The sequence below is a fragment of the Desmodus rotundus genome, chromosome 1 (genome assembly GCF_022682495.2).
Source record: "Desmodus rotundus isolate HL8 chromosome 1, HLdesRot8A.1, whole genome shotgun sequence".
Classification (NCBI taxonomy): Eukaryota; Metazoa; Chordata; class Mammalia; order Chiroptera; family Phyllostomidae; genus Desmodus; species Desmodus rotundus.
The window spans coordinates 173,079,500-173,098,376 of NC_071387.1; the positions used below are offsets into that span (position 1 = coordinate 173,079,500).

General features: G+C 39.3%; 1 protein-coding gene across 1 annotated transcript in view; it reads right to left on the minus strand.

The window, feature by feature from the left end:
* Positions 1–1,908: 1,908 nt before the first annotated feature.
* The window catches only part of CWC27 (CWC27 spliceosome associated cyclophilin), a 175,874-nt gene continuing 158,905 nt past the window's right edge, over positions 1,909–18,877 (minus strand). The window contains exon 14 of the mRNA XM_024578420.3: positions 1,909–2,331. Coding sequence (XP_024434188.1) covers positions 2,163–2,331 — 169 coding nt within the window. The 3' untranslated portion in view covers positions 1,909–2,162. The remainder of the gene's footprint in view (positions 2,332–18,877) is intronic.

Below are 18,877 nucleotides of genomic sequence, written 5' to 3' on the forward strand. Positions count from 1 at the left end.
AATTTTATTATCACGGTGAAATTCTTCTGATAAGATTCCAGTCTCTGTGGCATTTAGATCTTCCTGATCCTCGTGAATAAACTGGCCTGCGACCAACCTGAGGGCTTCCTGTGCCTTTCATACACCTTTCTAAACCAGATACCCTTCCGGCCTGCACGCTGGAGGCCTGCGGTCCCCTTGCTCTCGGAACGCTGTCACGCTGGTAAAGGTGGAGACCTCCGAGGAAGAACGGTGCAGAAACCTGTCCGGCCCTTCAGTGCAAACACATCGAGTGGTAACACATGTCTCAGTAACTGACAGAGACCTTATGGGGGTACTGCTCTGTGGACACGTGTAACATAACCGAAGTCACAACTTCGTAGTGAGGACAGAAGACACACTGCTCCACGCTGGCTTACTTGGTGGTGGCTTGGAGACTGGTCGCCCGGCGTTTGAACGGGTTGATATTTCCCACTGTCCTGTTCCTCCTCTCCTCTTTGAAACTTTCTGCGTCCCGAAGCAAAAACAACAGGTTCTTGTTAGTATTGGGAGTCCTGTCTTCTCATCTCAGGTTCTAGATATGACCATAAAGGAAAAAATATGAAATATTTCAGGCATTCCAAAATGTACAGAGAATACTGCAATGAGGATCGAGTACCTTAGGCAATAAAACACTACAAATACAAGCAGAGCTCCTTGCGTATTCCTTCTGCCTCCTCAGTGGTGGTCACTACTTCCATACATGTTTTGTTTTTGCTACATATGTGTACATCCATAAACAATATATCCAGGTATGTTGTGTTTTGAATTTTTATATAGATGGTCTCCTTTTTACATATTTAAGATAAGTTAATACATATAGCTTTAGTTTATTGATCATTATTTACCACTACAAAGTATTCAATAGTATGGATATACAACTTATTTATTAATTCATTGGTTGACGTTTCAACGTATATTTAGTACAGGTCTCCTTGGGCAATGTGTGAGAATTTCTTTACGTTACTGACCTAGGATCACAGTTTTTGAGTCACAGATATGCATGTCTTTAACCTCAGGAGATATTACCAATCTCTGGAGACTGAACCCCCTCTCTTCAACAAGCCCTGTGGGTTCATTCGTCTGACAGGCCGTGGGGGGGCTGTACAAGAAGAGCCTGCATTTCTAACGTGCCCCACGCGATGCTCCCGACGCTCCTGCCGCAGCGGTGCAGTGTCCGGGGCTGCACTCTGGGAACCGGCGCTCCTAGAGAAGCCTATGGGGTGGCACTTTGAAAGAGAGAGCTGATCGGACACTATCTGAAAAGATGTGGCCGGTGAGGTTTTTTGAGGTAACTGAAAGTTCGCCTGTGGTGTAATTTTAGCATTCGGATTCTAGGAAAAAACCCCGACTAAATATAGATAATATGTAGTAAATAACCAGTATGAGTGACTGTCATCATAGGCTAAATTCCCAGGGAGAGGTGCCGCCAGCTGGGGCCTCTGCGTGTAGTCCTGCAGTTACTGTGCTGGGAAGGACGGAGGGGTGGGCCGGGGGCTCTGTGTCAGGCCAGGGCGCGCGAGGAGTGTGGCTGGCAGTGGTGCGTGTCTTGTCTGCGGCAAGGAAACCCAGGCGCTAACCCAGGTGCAGGGGTGAATACGCACTTGTGGGTTCTCACAATTTAAGGCCTGGGGCTATTAAGTCTACCTGATTTGGCTCTTTTTAGATATTTATACACCAAACAAAAAAAATCAATCTTTGTATTACAGATTTTTAAGAAAATTATATTCCAAAGTGAGTACCATGGTAACAGAATGTCAGGGAGGTTTTCCTCAAATATTCTTTCTGTATGAACTTCTTATAAAACATATCAAAAATGAAGTCTTCACATACTTTAGGGCAAAAAAAAACACAAACAGGTTTGCAGTCTGCAAATGTTAACATGAAAACTGGAAGGAAAGTGCATTTTATTTCACATTTGGCAATATAAAAGGTCAATAAGGAATAAAATTGTGTACCAGTAACCAAAAGCATTCATTTATGTCAGTCCACAGTTTACATAACAAGATAGCTGATTTTCAGAACCGGACAACAGGTTCAAAAATACTGCTTTTCATGCCTTTAAATGACGCTGGTGGGAACAGGGCAGGCGTAAGGCCGTGCACTGCAGGCGCGCTCTCAGCGGGTGCTGGTTGTCAGTGCTGTCATTTCTGTCTTCTTTCTTTCTTCTCCCTCATCAGCTTTTTGCTTTCTTCCCTTCTTCTTTTATTCACTGGATTCCGAGGATCGTAGATTTCAAACGTGTCTGAGTCTTGCATGCTCGCATCTTTCACTTTTCTGCTTTTATCCTCAAACTGAAGTACATGTGACATCCTAAAGGGGGAGAGAGAGAGTTCGGTGACTGGGTGCGGACACTGAGAGTGGAAATTCTACCCTGCACTCACCACGGCACAGTGAGCTCTAGGGGGCAGAACATCAAGATGGGTTTATCGTGCGTTGGTGCTTGTCCCGCATGGAAACCAACTTCTCAGAAAATACTGGAATTTGAGATATCTGTAGGTTGTTCTGTTGGCTTGTATTTCTAGTTGCGAGTCTCTTTGCCTCAGTTTTCGCTTGTGCTTCCTTCCCTGATGGGAGGTTAAAAGAGTTCTACACAGAAGCGTGCCTTAAACTAAACCCAGAGAACATTCTGCCAGCTTCCTTTAAGGAGTACACTCTCTTAGCCAGAGTGAGCCGGGCTGCAGAGCATCCTCCTGACAATAAACCAGCTCTATCTGATTTTTTTGTTTGTTTTGAGTAGTTAAATGGTCAGGAGTAGGTAATGTGTTAAGAAAATTCTTGTCCAAATGGTATTATAACTCCCTTTTCTGTGGAGTTGCTGAGTTAAATATTTTTTTTCATACAAAAGGAAAGCAAGCTTTTGGCACAGCTCCGTGGACTAATTTCCTCCTACTGTTGATTACAACAAATCTAACCATCCTGCTCTCCTACTTTATCAAATGCTCACTGGTCTTAAGGTATCAACATGTGCTTGACTCACAAGTGGTCATAAGCTGGCTATCCTTAGCGGCAGGGAAATATGTAAGTGATTAGCTCTGTCCCCATTAGGAGGTGTCAGGAATAAATGGGGAAGTCAAAAGACCAGGTTTCAGGGCAGTTGAATGAATCTGGACAGAGGAAAAGTTCAGTTTTCATATGTAAACAAAACTACTTAAGCTTTCCCGCTAGTTAAGTAAGTGCTTTTTAAAGCCAGCGTATGAAGCACTGTCCTTTATCAGAGCAGAGAGGGTAAACTGCCTATAGGATTAACACTCCACATACACCAGTTATAACTGTCAGACGAAACTCAAATATCACAGTCGTTTCTTTTTCCCTCCAGTAGCACCAACGCTGAGGAAGTTTACTTACATGACAAACTACCAAGGGTATACTCAGATCTTAAAGAATCCCAAAAAGATTGTGGGAGGGAAATAAAATGTTACAATATTAGTGGTACTATAATTACTAAGGGCTCAGTAGCTGCAGTTCACCAGGGCTGACGGGTTGAGTCCTACTATCATACCATTCCAACCCTTTCCATCCCAGACAAAGCTGACTGGAGTGTAGTGACTATGAGTGGTATTATTATACAGATGATCTAGAGTCTATTTTAATTTACTACATGGGGTAAATCACATTCACATTTCTGTACTTTATTATTAAAAATACATTATTGTATCCAATTCGTAACCGATCTCAATAATATATGAAGATGCAATCTCACATGTGAGAGCTCTTGACTTTCGATACTTCCTGTTGGTTTAGTAAACAACCTTACTTAGAAAATGTATCACGGGATCATTGCTTATTCAGATGGATTCCTCAGAGTCTGATTTTCTTGTGCATTCAATTTCCTACAGTGTTTCAGTATTAGCTTCTGAGAATAAAACAATCTCCAACTCCTAGGAAAAGGCTGGTTCTTCTACAGCATGATAACAAGTGACCACTAGACCTAATCGGAAACAATCACACTGGGTTTAATCAATTAATGATGACCCCCACCCCCCTCACTGGCCTAAATGATCAGTGATAACTCACTCTAGTAAATATGCTTCTGAAAGCCAGCTAATCAGTGACAGCCGTCTGCTTTTGAGAGCTGGCCAATCAGTGGCAGACTCACTGTAGTGAACATGCTTCTGAAAGCCAGCCAGTCACTAACCGTCTCTCCTGAATAATGAGCTTCTGAGGCTGATGTCCACCCTGAAACAATCCCTAACCCCAAAATCTATATAAAGATTTGCAACCTGCTTTGCTCAGAAAGACTGTGTCTAAAAGCACAGCTCTTCCTTACTTCAGTAAGCACTAAACTTAGCCTTTTGTTTCAGATATTAAGAGGTGGTCTTTTCCTTGGACACTTCTTAGAATCTGTTGCATTTCCCCAAAAGTGCACTTTTTAGAAACTGTGAGTGTATTGCCACTGTTGAGGATCGAGTTTGGAAGAACGCTGAGGCTGTCCCATTACAGGCCCACGCTGCACTTCAGTGCGTGCCCAGCAGCTTTCCAAACGACCGTGCAGTCGCCCAAGCCCAACCGGGAAGTAGCTGGAATCATATGCCTTTTAAAATATTTTATTCAATATTCCTATGTTGATGTCCAAAAAACCCCCACTATCTTAGTTAACTATTAATACCTGTCCATACATGCATTCTTCTATTTAAAAAAAATTATCCCTTTTTCTGCTCCCAAATACAGACGGGTTTTGTGAAATATCCCTTTCTAGTAGGGACTGTCCATGTTTAAAATGACTTTATGAGAATTTGTCAATTAAAACCATAAAAGGGCACCTTCTTTCTTTCCGTGCTAGGAGAGAATTGTGCAACTATTGGATTAAGTTGGCTCTGATATAAGAAATGACATCTAGGCACAGAAACCACAGCACAAAGTCCAGAGAAAGAAATAGATTTGCCTACTAATTAAAAAAAAACCCCACTGTAAATTAAAGTAGCTGTCTTTTTCAACTGTTTGTTTCATACACCACTGCACTAAACAAGTCCAACACTTTGATTAATAACAAACCTAAGCCCAGAGGAAAGAAGGGGCTATCAGCTTACAAACTACTTCAGCTTTAATATCATAATACTTAGCATGGCTGGTTACTCAGCAATAATATTTAATCTTTAATAGAAATAAAAGCATAATCAAAAATGTTTCACCCATTTATCTTTCAACATGCTTCAATCACTTCATTTTCAAAAGCAAACATACAGTTATTATGATTTTCAGCATAATAAACTCCTGACCTGTGTGCCTCCGTAAATCACAGGCTGCGTGAATTGAAAGCATGCCCACATTTTATAGTCTCCTGTGAGCATACACATGCAGACTTACACTACAGACTTAATTCGCGTACATAAAGGTCTGGTAGTTTACACTTTTGTACGTACCAATACCTCAATGCTGTCCACTCTGTGGCTGGTCACGGAATTGACCCAAAAAGAAAAGTGAATTTTTTGGAATTAAGCACACAATGGTCATTTACATACGAAAATTTTAGAACTTGTTCACTTGAAGGCAAAGATAAAAATTTAGATCTTATTAATAAAAAGTTTTACATAAACTCAGATCTTCAATAAGAGCACTAACATTACTGAGTTACAGAAATCGGAGGGTTACCCTTTTCATAAAGGTTGTGTTTGATGGGGAAGGGTTTTTTTTGTGTGTGTGTGGTTGTTATGAGATTATAACAACTGTGTGAGATTATAAACAAAAGTAAACAACAGATTCTTTGAGAAGGACCCAGACCTTGACTAATCTCACTAATTTGACAACCATTTTTTTAATGTTTTCACACAGTTGTGAAATAAAGATATGACAACAATTAAGATTAATGGGAAATGCAACAGAGGTACTGATTCTCAGACACACAGTAAGAAACTCAAACTAGAATTCCAATATTAATAATTCACTCCTGACTGAAATGCATTTAAATTATTTGTACTCATGTAATGAAAACAGCTATCGTTTCCACTGGGAATTCTATAAACCACTCCTACCCATTTCCAAGCTTCCAAGTTTAGGAACTTAGCACTGAACCCTAGATTGCTGTGGGTGCCCGAACTGCTCTACACCTGTACTATTGCTCCTTCTTATGATCCTTCAAAGGCTCCAAAACAACTTCCTTACACACTTCTTTTATAGCATTCCTTTGAGCAGGAACTATCAGCTATTGTAGAAGACTGAAATACCTAGCCTGACCCTTAAAACCCTCTAACAATGGGATCTTCCTCTCTCACCAACCTCATTTCGTTTCTTTCATCAGCGCTCACCATTCTGTAATTGCCTGTTTACTTAATTGCGAACAGACTGTCAGTTATTGGAGACAGTTTGAGTCTTGTTCACAGCTGTATTCCCAGCGCCAAGAATGGTGATTTGTGTTGTGAATCAAAGCCTTCAGACCCTTTGTCCGGGCCAGGCCTGCTGGCTGGTATGAGCTGGTTTGCTAAACTAACACTTGACCCTGCTTTTGTGGGCAGGGACTGTCATTTATTTCTATGACAAACTTCTAAAATGTCTAAGAGACTCTGCAGAAAGTCTCATGCTCAGCTCAGTCCACCTTTCCATGACCTCGCACAGCTCAGCACACAAGTGGGGCTGCGTTCCCACTGCACCCCTGTCAGGGAGGGCTAGTTGCACTCCCTGAGACTACGGTGGGCGCAGGCCGGCCTCAGGCTCGGTTCCGTTTCCTAGGGCGCCCAATGTAGAACTGAGTAGGATGGTTTTTAAAGCAGTGTTTCTCAGGGTCTCATCTTAGAGCCCTGCATCAAATGTAAATTCTTCTATGCTTCTCAATTCACTTTTGACAGTTTAAAATATAAATAGCAATTTGGTGTAAATTTTTTGACATTTGCCTATGATTTCCAGAAGATATTTAAAAAATCAAATGAATGATTCTTTCATTTCTGTATTTTAACTATCAAAATGTAATATTTAGGTAAAAGCTATCACTGACTCATCTAACATAAGGTTCCCTTTTCACAAATGTTCAAAGCTTCTTTAGGAATTAAGAAGTTAAAGATTTAAAGAATCAGACCTGTGAAAAAAGTATGAATCTTTTTTCAGTACAGATAGTAGAGATGATACTAATTTGGAAGAAGAGACAGAGACATGAAATATGAATGAGTCCAGAGATCAGAGGACGTTAACACAAAGGCTAGTGACATGAGGTCACCGGCGTTCCTCCTGTCCAGCAGAACAGCGTGGCTTGGGGCAGAGACGACTGTGAGGAACGGAACAGAAACACAGAGAAACACCAGGCAAGCGGTGAACGTTCAGAAGAGAGATTTAAATTTGACAGAAGAAAGGCAGGAACAAACAGAAATAAGTATAGGAAAATAGGGCATAGGGAAACCAAACAGAGAGGAAACAGACACTGGCCTTTGAAAAGAGAACAAAAGATGAAAACCCGTAGATTTCCTTTTACTGTTCACCGTTAACAAGGGAAAACCTCCTTGTCTCTGAACTTTGAACAAATGTTAATATTTTCCCCTCAGTTTGGGGTTTTGAAAAGCCAACTCTTAAAAATGACTTTGGTTTCCCTCAGTTAAAAAGAAAACAAAATCATATTATAGTGTCTTTAATAGATGTTGAGTATTGATGGATTAAATGTGAAAGATGTGATTTTCAAAATATCTTCAGCAACATGGGAATGCATTTCCTTGGCTTTCTTGCCTATCTAGTACACGTAACAGTTAGCAGGACCCAGTTGGAAAGATTTAAGAGCCTTTGTAGAATAAATCAGAAATACGCATTCTTACACCTGCCTGGGCTTAAACAACTGCTCAGCCAATAACATAATCTATGGCCAGTGAACTAACAAAAACTCAGGGAAGGTAGCGTTCCCAATCAAACAAGGCCTAGCAAGCAGCTGGGAATCACGACTATCTGCCTGTCTCTAAAAACGAACCCATGAACAGAGCAAACTGCCCTAACATGACAGAAACTTATTTCAGGGCAAACTGTGTGAAAGTAGAGTCAATACAGAGGAGTTTTCTTCTCCCAGAAGACAAGTGGCAGAAAAAGAGGTGATGTCAGGGATTAAATAGAGGGCTTAGAATGAAAATAATCACCTTTCCAGGGTCAGCAACTGTGGCAAGACCTATTTATGAAAGAGCCACCTCGGTCTTCTTGCAGCACGGTTCACACTCCTGTATAAAATGAGCACACTCACCAGGAACCCTGGGGGCTAATCACATTCCTGCTGGCTTTGCTTTCACTACCTTGGGACTTGGCTAAGACAGAGGAATGGAAGCAAACATTTACATTACACTAAACTTATGATTATATGCTCTCCAAAGTGATGATCTTCTCTTGCTTTCTATTTAAATTATATTTACAACTGATGTCCCCCCCTCCCCACCCTTTCTTTTCAGTACTGGCCTCAAGGAAAAAAAGGCTATTTCATTAATGAGTAATTACTGTTCACTGTGAGGTCTCAAGTCTCAAATTTATTTTATTTCAGAATGTTAAGAACTACAACAAACTGATGTTAACCATTGCAACTTACTACGGGTTAACTGGGAAAAGGTCACGAGAACTGGCAAACGTTACAGAAGCAGCATAAACGCCAGTGATCAGGTTGATGGCTCTACTGACGGTAGTCAAATCCAGAGAAATAAATTCTTAAAAATGTCAATGACAACACTGTCCATGAAAACGGCAAAACATTTATCGAGTGCTGACTGTTCCAGACATCCTGCTACATCCTTTAAAAAGAGCATCTCATTTAATCCACAACCTAACCTACCAGAAAGGTACTGTTATTCCCCCCAGTTTACGCATTAAAGAACAGGGCTGGAAAGGTTGTATGATGCGCCGGGATCACACACCTAGCACACGCCCAAGCTGGGACTCACAGCCAGGTCTGACTCCAAACCCACACAGCAGCACTCCACTATTTACATTTCTAAAAAAAAAGACGAGTATATGTGGCAGGAATGTCTTGTTCAAGTTAGGCAAACTTTTAAATAACTTTTTTGACTTTTAATTCTTCAAATAATACAAGGATTATGGGATATGGACTTAATACCTTCCATGATTTAAAGAGGGCTAGACAATTTTTGACCAAGAGTCAAGAAAATCCTGCAGTCGCTCGTTGGGCATTATTACTTATAGTTGAAACGTCAACAGTGCTCCTTTATCTGAAAATATGAAAAACACACAGGCTAGCCCAGTTAGAGAAATGGCTGCAGTACAAATCGCAAGAGAGAATGTCTTCAGAAAACAAATAGAATTAAACTATAGAGCCTAGCATGATTAACTATTTCTGAGTTCTACGACTCCTAGATCTTGACCTAAGTTACTTAACCTTTCTGGGCCTCTGATTCTCGCCATGTAATTTGGGTATAAGAACAATATCTAGCTGACACGTTTAAAAAAGATTGACTTGTGCTTCGCAAATGTTCAGTAAAAGGTAGCTTCTTACTATAACTTTTATTTCTACTAAAAAACAGCTCAAGCCCAGTATTTTACCCATCATGGTCGACTGGATTACCTGCACACAAGGAACAGAACAATATTATTACATTTAACTTACCTGCATTAATACCAGGAAGGAGAAGAGATGTTAGTAATTCAAAATGGTGGGTAGTAGAAAGATTGTTAATGAATGTCTTTGGAGAAGGATTGTGTGGTTTGCATTTATATGCAGCCATCCTAGATATCCTGGAGATTCACATCAAATAAAATAAAAGCAACAGGTTGTTTTACTTTTGTAAGAGGTTGTATGACTTTGCTAATCCTTCGTGCTGTTGTTCAGTACCAGAGTGATGGAAAAAATCTGATCAAACGTCTCATAAACACAGTTATATACTTATAACAGAAAATGGCAATCAAATATCCTTGATTCTGTTCTTTTTTATTCCTCATGCTACTTATTTTCCACACGTGATCTTTTCCATCACTTTGAAGGTAGGGGTTTGTCTAAAGGCTGATTATTTCCTTTTTGGCACTAGGGCCGTAATTCAGGTAGCGGCCACCTGCTAAATAATGGGGCCTTTTTATTGATTCCATGGTCAATTGTCTAAGCTTTTTCCAGGTGTGGTTAACTAACAAAAAATAATTATAGCGCATTATCCAGCTGCTTAAGCTTTTAAAGGAAAAATATGTGTTGAACAATAAAGGTCCAACCTGTTTACCAGATACTATGTAGTATTATATTGCTACAATAATTTAGCAGTGGGGCATTGACACAGGAATAGATAGAAAGATCCAAGTAGGATAATAAAACTGACTGAAAATATATGTAAGACGTTACTCTATGATGAAAGACAGGTTTCACATCAGTGGGGAAACACAAGATTATTCACTTGCGGTGGTTAGCAATTTAGAAAAAAACAAAGTTATAATATTAACATAATGTAATACACCAAATCAATTCCATGTGGATTAAAGATGTCAAAATAAAGGAAAAACAAAACCATAAAAATACCAGAGAAAGACATAACTAGGTATTTATACAATTCTGGGATTAAGAAGACCTGAAGAATGATACTGGGCAGAAAACATGAAGAAAAAATCACCAGATTTGGCAGTTCAAACTTAAAACTCCACATTAAAAACAAAACAAAACAAAAACCTCCAAGAAAACTGTAAGGCAATGACAAACTTGTAAAACTATTCAAACCAAAAAATAATATCCTTAATATTTAAGAGCTTTTGTAAATCGACAAGAGATGAATTATCATTTGGCTGTACAATTAACAACCACAATCACAATAATAAAATATAAATGGTCGAGTAACACATTTTAAAAGTTCAACTTTACCAGCAAACAAAGAAACACAAAATGCAAGATAGAAACTGGCAAAGATTAGGATATCTACACCTGTTATCTGTGACACATTATAACACATACATACTACATAAGACCTAGGGTAAGGAGAAACTAGCAACTTCATTCACTGATGGTACAGGCATGAATGATTCAACTTTCTGGAATGTGATCTAGGAAAAATGTCATCAAAGGCAAACCTGAGCTGACAGAAGTCAGAGTGACGGGGGCAGGGGACTGGCTGGAGGGGACCTTCTGGGTAATGCAAATATTCTACACCTTGGATTGGTGGTGTTTACATGAATGTATACAACTGTCAAAAATCATCAAATAAAACAGATACAAACTGTTTTCTTATATTTAAATTACAAATGAAAAAAATAAAAAACCACATGACTTGGCCCAATAAATTAACAGTGAATTTGCAAAATATTTAATTACTGGCTTATTCACTGATGAAGGCTTATCATAAAAAATAGGACAAATTTTTCCATTCTTGGAAAAAGTGTATCTATAAATACATGAGGATTGATTAAAGGCATTTAATAACGATTATTTGTGGGATATAAAATTACTAGTGTTTTTTTCCTTTTCTGTCCCTTTTTAATGTTTTATATATTCAACACATAAACAGAAATTAGGTTATTTGAAAAATCAGTATGACTATTATTATTAACTTCATGTAATAACTCTGGAACATAAAATGACACATTGTTTAAAACTGCCTTTAAAGGAATACAAACAACTACATAGAAGTTATGCATCTTCTTACTACTTTGGTTTTTCTATCCTGTTTGCAGCATTTACTTTCCCATATAGTTCAAGTACCAGAGTGCTTGTGGATAATTTCTTGACTGCCTGTATATAATGGAAACTTTCATTTTATGCTAGCTCGGTTGTTATCTGGAACTACCATTGTGAAATGACTTTTTATTATATGTGCTAATCCCAAGGACCCTTGCTCTTTACATTTTCTTTCCAATAGAAATAAACCACTTATGCTTATGTAGCTTTTATCTGTTCCAAAATGCTGTCTGCTAAAAAGAAAAAAAAACAAAAAAGTCTGGACAGAGTCCAAAACCTATGATGGTATAGACCCAGCATAGAGAAGGTAATCTTGACCATTCTCCTCTTTCTACATGATTGCTAAATTTACATTCACTAAATTCGGCAAGCCTCAGCATTTTATAATCTCCATTGAGCGAAACGACCTGCTTTAACTATACTTTGCTCTTTTTCTCAACAAGTTTTAAAATAGAACCACTGAGCCCTAGCAAATGTAATGTATATTTCTACATTTCTCCTAGGTCGCAGATAACCTACCTGAAGTAATTTACCATTCACCTTTTCTTTACCTGTAGCTTTCGTTCGGGTTGTTATGAGAGGGCTGTATAACTGACACTCTGCCAATTGAATTTAGAATGTTTAGTTTGTGCCGCTTGAGTAATTTGTCAGGCCGCACCAACACTACCCCAGTCCTGCGCACCCTCCTCCCTTCCTCACACCTAATATTTCCCGAGCATCTCCTCCGAGTCAGGCACTGAGCTGACTACATTACATGAGTCATCCCCCTTCACTCTAACAACTCTGAAGTAGGTTTGTTACAGGTGAAGAAATTGAATCTCGCAGGAGATGTTGCTTGCTCAGGTCACTCAGCAGTCACTGTCAGAGCAGGGATTTGAACCCAGGCAGTCTGATTCAACAGCCCATTGTATGATTAGGAGATAATTTGATATGTGGGATTACAGAGAGCCTGCATGACGGGGCGTTTCTTTAAAGGAACGTGGAAGGCATTCCAAAGATCAGAACGGGTGATAAGTGCTATAACCAGCTCCAGAAGATGTATTATTTAGAATCAAATGTCTCTAAAAGTCAAGATGAAATTTTTTTTCTTATCCCACTGATTATTACTTCACAATGAAATCCTGTTGGTAGAAGCTTCTGGAAGCATCATGGGCTTTTATGTGTTATCCACAATCTCACCATTTACTACTATGTGATCTTGGGCAAATATCCTAATTTCTTTGAGCCTCAGTTTCCTCATCTATAGAATGGAAGTGATACCAATTAACTGATGGAGGTGTAACAAGCAAATCCACCACAACCGGCCCCTAACCTGTGGGCCCCAAGAGGCTCTTACGAGGGTTAATGGGAGAAGACAGCATAAAGGTCCCAACAGGGTGCCTGAAATACAGCTGGCCCTCGAACAACGGCAAGGGGGTTAGTCAGGGTGCCAACAAATCCGGGTAACTTTGGACTCCCTCACATTTAATTACGGTTGGACCTTCGCATTTGTGAATTCAACCGACCTGAGAGCAAAGGCAGTGTTTTTGATTCGTGGCTGGGAATCCATAGTTGGCAATGCAAAAATACTGTTTCAATTCGTGGTTGGCTGAAGCTGAGGATGCAGATGAAAAGGGCTGACTGTACTTACTGAACAAAGAGTCTGCATACAAGTGGACTCCTGCAGTTCAAACCCAAGCTGTTCAAAGGGCAACTGTATAGCACATGCAAATATTTGCCTCAAGAATGAAGTGGAGAGATCCAGAACCACCATCATCTCCTACTATTGGTAGAAGAGTAAGAGTAAAAAAGGCATAAAAAAGATGAATATTTAATTTAAAGTCAGGTATAAGTGACTTCTACTCATTTATTTCATACAATTTTATTAATTAATCTGAATAACTTATTTTTTAAAAAATATTTTATTTATTTATTTTTTTGGAGAGAGGGGAAGGGAGGGAGAAAGAGAGGGAGAGAAACATCAATGTGTGGTTGCCTCTCATGCACCCCCCACTGGCCGGCAACCCTGGCATGTGCCCTCACTGGGAATCGAACTGGCGACCCTTTGATTCACAGGCTGGCACTCAATCCACTGAGCTACGCTAGCCAGGGCTGAATAATTTGTAATTGGTTAAAAAGATACTTAACCAGTGGTTTTAAAAGAAAAAATAAAATTTCACATTAAAGTACTTCTGCAGATGTGATAAAAAAAAGTCTGTGAAAAACAATGTTCTACAAACCCCCTGCCCCCCAAAATGAATCTAGATGCAGTCTTTACACCCTTCACAAAAATTACCTTAAAATGGATCACAGACCTAAATGTAAAATGCAAAAGTATAAGACTCCTAGATGATAACATAGGAGAAAACCTACATGACCTTGGGTATGGCAATGACTTTTCAGATAACGTGGAACAGGCAATGCATGTATGAAATAATGGACAAGCTGGACTTCACTGAAATTAGAAATTTCTGCTCTGTGAAAAACAGTTCCAGAATGGGGGCGGGTGGTTACGGGACTGGGTGGAAGAGGTGAAGGGATTAAGAAGTACAAACTGGCAGTTACAAAATAGTCCTGGTGATAAAAAGTACAGCATAGGGATTATGTAGTCAACAATATTGTCATAACTCTGTGTGGTGCCAGGTAGGTACCGGAAATATCGGGGGGAACACTTCGTAAGGTATATAAGTGACTGTCTAACCACTGTGCTGTCCACCTGAAACTAAAACAAAATAAATTTGAAAATAAAAAAAAAGAGTTAAAACCATCAAGAAAATTAAGAAAAAAAGAAAAACAATGCCAGAAGAATAAGAGAAGCCACAGACTGGGAGAACACATTTACAAAAGACATCTGATAAAGGATTGATACTCATATACATGAAGAACACTTGAAACTCAACAATAAGAAAATGAACAACCTGATTGAAAAGTAGACAAAAACCCTTAGCATACACCTTACCAAAGTAGATATACCGATGCTAAATGTCATGTGAAAAGATGGTCAACACCACAGGTCATTAGGAAATTACAAATTAAAACAACAGCGAGGTACCCCTACACACCTATTACCAGAAAGGGCAAAATCCGTAACACTGACAGCAGCGCATGCCAGTGAGGACGCGGAGCACCGGGAACCTCACTCACTGCTGGTGGAGATGCAGAATGGTACAGCCACTCTGAAAGACAGTCTGGCAGTTTCTTACAAAACTAAACACATGACACAGCAATCGTGCTCCTTGGTATTTATCCAAAAACTTAGGTTTACAAACATTCATAGAAGCTTTATTCATAATTGCCAAACCTGGAAGCAAACAAGATGCCCTTCACTAGATACATGGGTAAACTCTACTGCACCCCGATGAAGGAATATTACTCAGTGCTAAAAAGAAATGAACTGCACAGTCATGAAAAGACGTGGAGGAAACTTACACGTGCATTACTAAATGGAAGAGGACGATCTGAAAACACTATGCAGTATATGATTCCAACTATATGACATTCCGGAAAAGGCAAAACTATAGATACAGTGAAAAGATCAGTGGTTGCCAGGGTGGGGGCAGAGGGAGAGATGAACAGTCAGAGCACAGAGAAGTTTTAGGGTGATGAAACTATTCTGTAGGGTACTATAATGGTGGGTATATCTCATTTCGTATTTGTCCAAACCCACAGGAGGTACACCACCCGGAGTGAATGCTGATGTATGGACTTGGAGTGATAATGACGTGTAATAATGTACCACTCTGGAATGGGGTGTTGATAGTATGTGGGGAATGCAGGCAGGCAGAATATGGGAACCCTGTACTTTCTGCTCAGTTTTGCTGTGGACCTAAAACTGCACTTAAAAATATATTTATATTTTTAAATATAAAGTATATTTATACAGTTTATAATACAGTTTATAAAATAAAGTCTATTAGATTTTTTTGCGTGGCTGGTGTAGCTCAGTGGATTGAGCATGGACTGCAAACCAAAGGGTCGCTAGTTCGATTCCCAGTCAGGGCACATGCCTGGGTTGCAGGCCAGGTCCCCAGTGGGGGCCACGTGAGAGGCAACCACATATTGATGTTTCTCTCCCTCTTTTTCTCCCCAGTTTTATTAAAAACAGAAGCAAATCAGACTGTTTGTATTTTTTTAAAGTTTACAGAGAAAAGCATTTCTCCTAAAGTGTTACTCTTTTTCACTAAGCACTGCAAAGTACCTTAATTAAGTCTTGAGATACTAATAGCCTTAAAAGCAACTCATAAAATGATATTTACTTGGAAGCATAAACTGGAATGATATTTTGGGAGGGCAATTTGAAAATATTTTGCAGAAACCTAACATGCATACCCACTGACTAAGAATTCCAGTTACAGAAATTTATCCTCAGAAAATGGCAACGACAAAAATACAAACATGTTCATTACAATGTTGTGTATAATAAAACAAGAAAAAACTGGAAAGAGTCTGCATATCCAGCAATGTGAAGTTGATCAAATAAAGTGTGGTTCTTCATACTTTGGAATAGTACATGGCCATAAAAAGTTTTAAAATTATATCATAAAGTTACGTATGGTAAGGAAAAATATTCACTGTATTACTGAGGGAGAACTCAAGTTATAATATTGTGGTATTACATAATTTCATTTCTGCTTAAAATACGTCAATGCATAAAACTATTTGGAGGGGTATATACATGTGTAAATTAACAGTATTATTGAGTTTTGGATCACAGGTGATTTTTACTTAGTTTTTTTGAGGAGTCCGTATTCTGGTTTCCTACAGTAAACATATTTTCCTTATATAATAAAAATGTTAAAATGTTTACTGGAGGCAACCATGTAATTGTTCGTGTTTTTCTGACTCATAAAACTGAATACTGTAGGTACTACAGAGAGTGGTGGAGGGGAGAGGGAGGAAGAGAAAGAGGGAGGCAGGCAGACAGACCTCCCTTGTGCATTATTTTTCATGTACATTTGTTGTAAAGCTTTAGGTTAATCTTAGATTTAACTATCTGGAAACCATTTTTAATGGAACATAGTAGTGAATAGTTAAGGTTCACAGGATCGCAATGTAGTTGCAGAGATTTAATTGTTCTCCTTTCCTTGGAATGCTGATTTTGTTGCGTAAGGAGCAGGTGGCTGCCTTTTTTATAAGTCTCTGCACTGCCTTGTCGGACACAGCTCTCTCAGAACTTTTTTTGGGAGCCAACCGAGTTTTATCTAAACAAACCCCAAATGACATATGGACTTCATCCACATGGTCGTATGAATCCTTTGGCTGATGACTCCAGCTATGTATCTAACTGGTTTTATAAAATCCATGCTCGAGAAGGATTCTATACGAGGGTGTAATGCTGTAGGGAGAAGGAACGTAGTGGCGAACAGACCGGAGCCGCTGTGCTGCAGTCTGGTGCCCACCCCTGCCCCCGAGCACAGGCAGCACATACCCCCACAAAGGGGAGAGTCCTGATAATGCTGAGTGAACGTTTCTATCATGCACTTCAGCTTCGATCTACTAATAACACTTCTTTAAAGTCCTTGTTAGACAGTGAAATCTGGGAATAATTATCAAACACCATATATAGTGTTTACAATAGAATCATATTTCTTTTCTTTCTCTCCCCATCCCACCTTTTTTTTTTTGCATAAAAAATAGAATGCTGCTGAATGGTACCCAAATGTCTGTTGTATACCATGCCAATACGGCAGCCCAGCCAAAAATGCGAATAGAACTGTTCGCCAAGCAAAAGAAAACATAACAAATTGGTAATGGTTTCTATCTTGACAGAAAATGAAAATGATCCCTCAATGTGTGGTCACTCATGCGGACACATAAAAATGTCTTAGAAGCAATCATTTCACCTCAGATAACAGACCCTGACGGGGCAGTACAGCACTGGCTGACTCGCACTTCTGAGAAGAGTGGCAACCGTGACCCACAAAACGCTCTGGGAGCCACGTAATTTATGCATAACACACATGCACATGCCAGACACTCGTCATGTCTGCTACAAACCCTTCCGAGTACAGGACTTCTCTTCTGGGGGGGGCACGTTACGATCTAAGTCACTGGAGATCTGATAAAGCCGAACTGGTTTATGTATGAACAGAAATGATGCTGTTGGTTATAAGGTTACAACATTTCAATAGCCTATATTGCAATAAAAGAGCATTATCTAAGAGCCCTGGGTACCATGTATGATTCTGTATAGTGCCTTGGATACTAAAGCAATTTTATGAGATGTTAGATAAAACAAATACCAAAAAAAAAATATGCAGGTACATCGCATACAGTTCTGATTTTCTGTTTAGGAAACTGCAATTAAAAGTAAGAGATGAACCCCCTGAAGACATATGATGGTTCCTTTAACATATTTCCCTTTCCTTTACCACTTATTTTTGTTCTCCGAGAACTGGCCAACATCACTGACCAGTGATTTTTTCCCCCTATCTAGTGCAGTTTTCCCATTTGTTTAATTTTCTAATGAGCATGTTAGAACAGTGATTGCACTGTGAAATCACATCGAAAACAAGAATGACAGTGTTAAAAACACTAATTGATACCTGAAACTAATGAGGAATTCAGAATGAGAAAATATTGAACCAAAGAGGCTAGGAAGAACCTTGGGAGTTAAATGGCCTCGCCAAGTTGAAAGTAAATTTGAGTCCTGTAGGTTGTGAGTTTCGAATGGAACGTCTGGGTTTAAATTTGCTGGTGACTTTCCTGTTCAGTAAAAATGGACTTAAATGGCTTATAAAAAGGTTAAAAAAGCTTATTGGGCATCAAACTGCTCTTACAAAACACCCTCTTGATGAGTTCAGTGTAAATGAATCAGAAACACATGGATCATATTTCCTTAAGAAGTGTGTATGGATTCAAAAATAAGGGAAAGAAGACTTGGTAAAACATTTGTGTGTGTGTGTATGTGTGTGTGTGTGTGGTGACTGAATCCAAAACATTTAAAAGATATTTTGAGACATTCAAGGAATCCAAAATAGAACTAGACCTGTGCAGTCATACAAAAACCAGAAGTTCTCCACTATGCAATGTGCACTTATCTCTATGGGCCCATCAACACTCCCTGGGCCTTTGCCTTTGGCACAGAATTATGGGAGGAGCCAGCTTCTGTCTTTAAGCAACTTAGAAGTTAAGTATAAATAAATACATAAGTAATACAAACCTATTAAAAGAGACCCAGGGTTTTACAAAAAATCTGGCATCATAACCCAGATCACACAGAGACTGTATGTAGATAAATACAAAAGGACTTTTAGGGTCCTAGGGTAGGCAGGATTAATTCCATTCAAACCATCATCCCCTCAGCCTTTTGATTAAAGTTATATATAG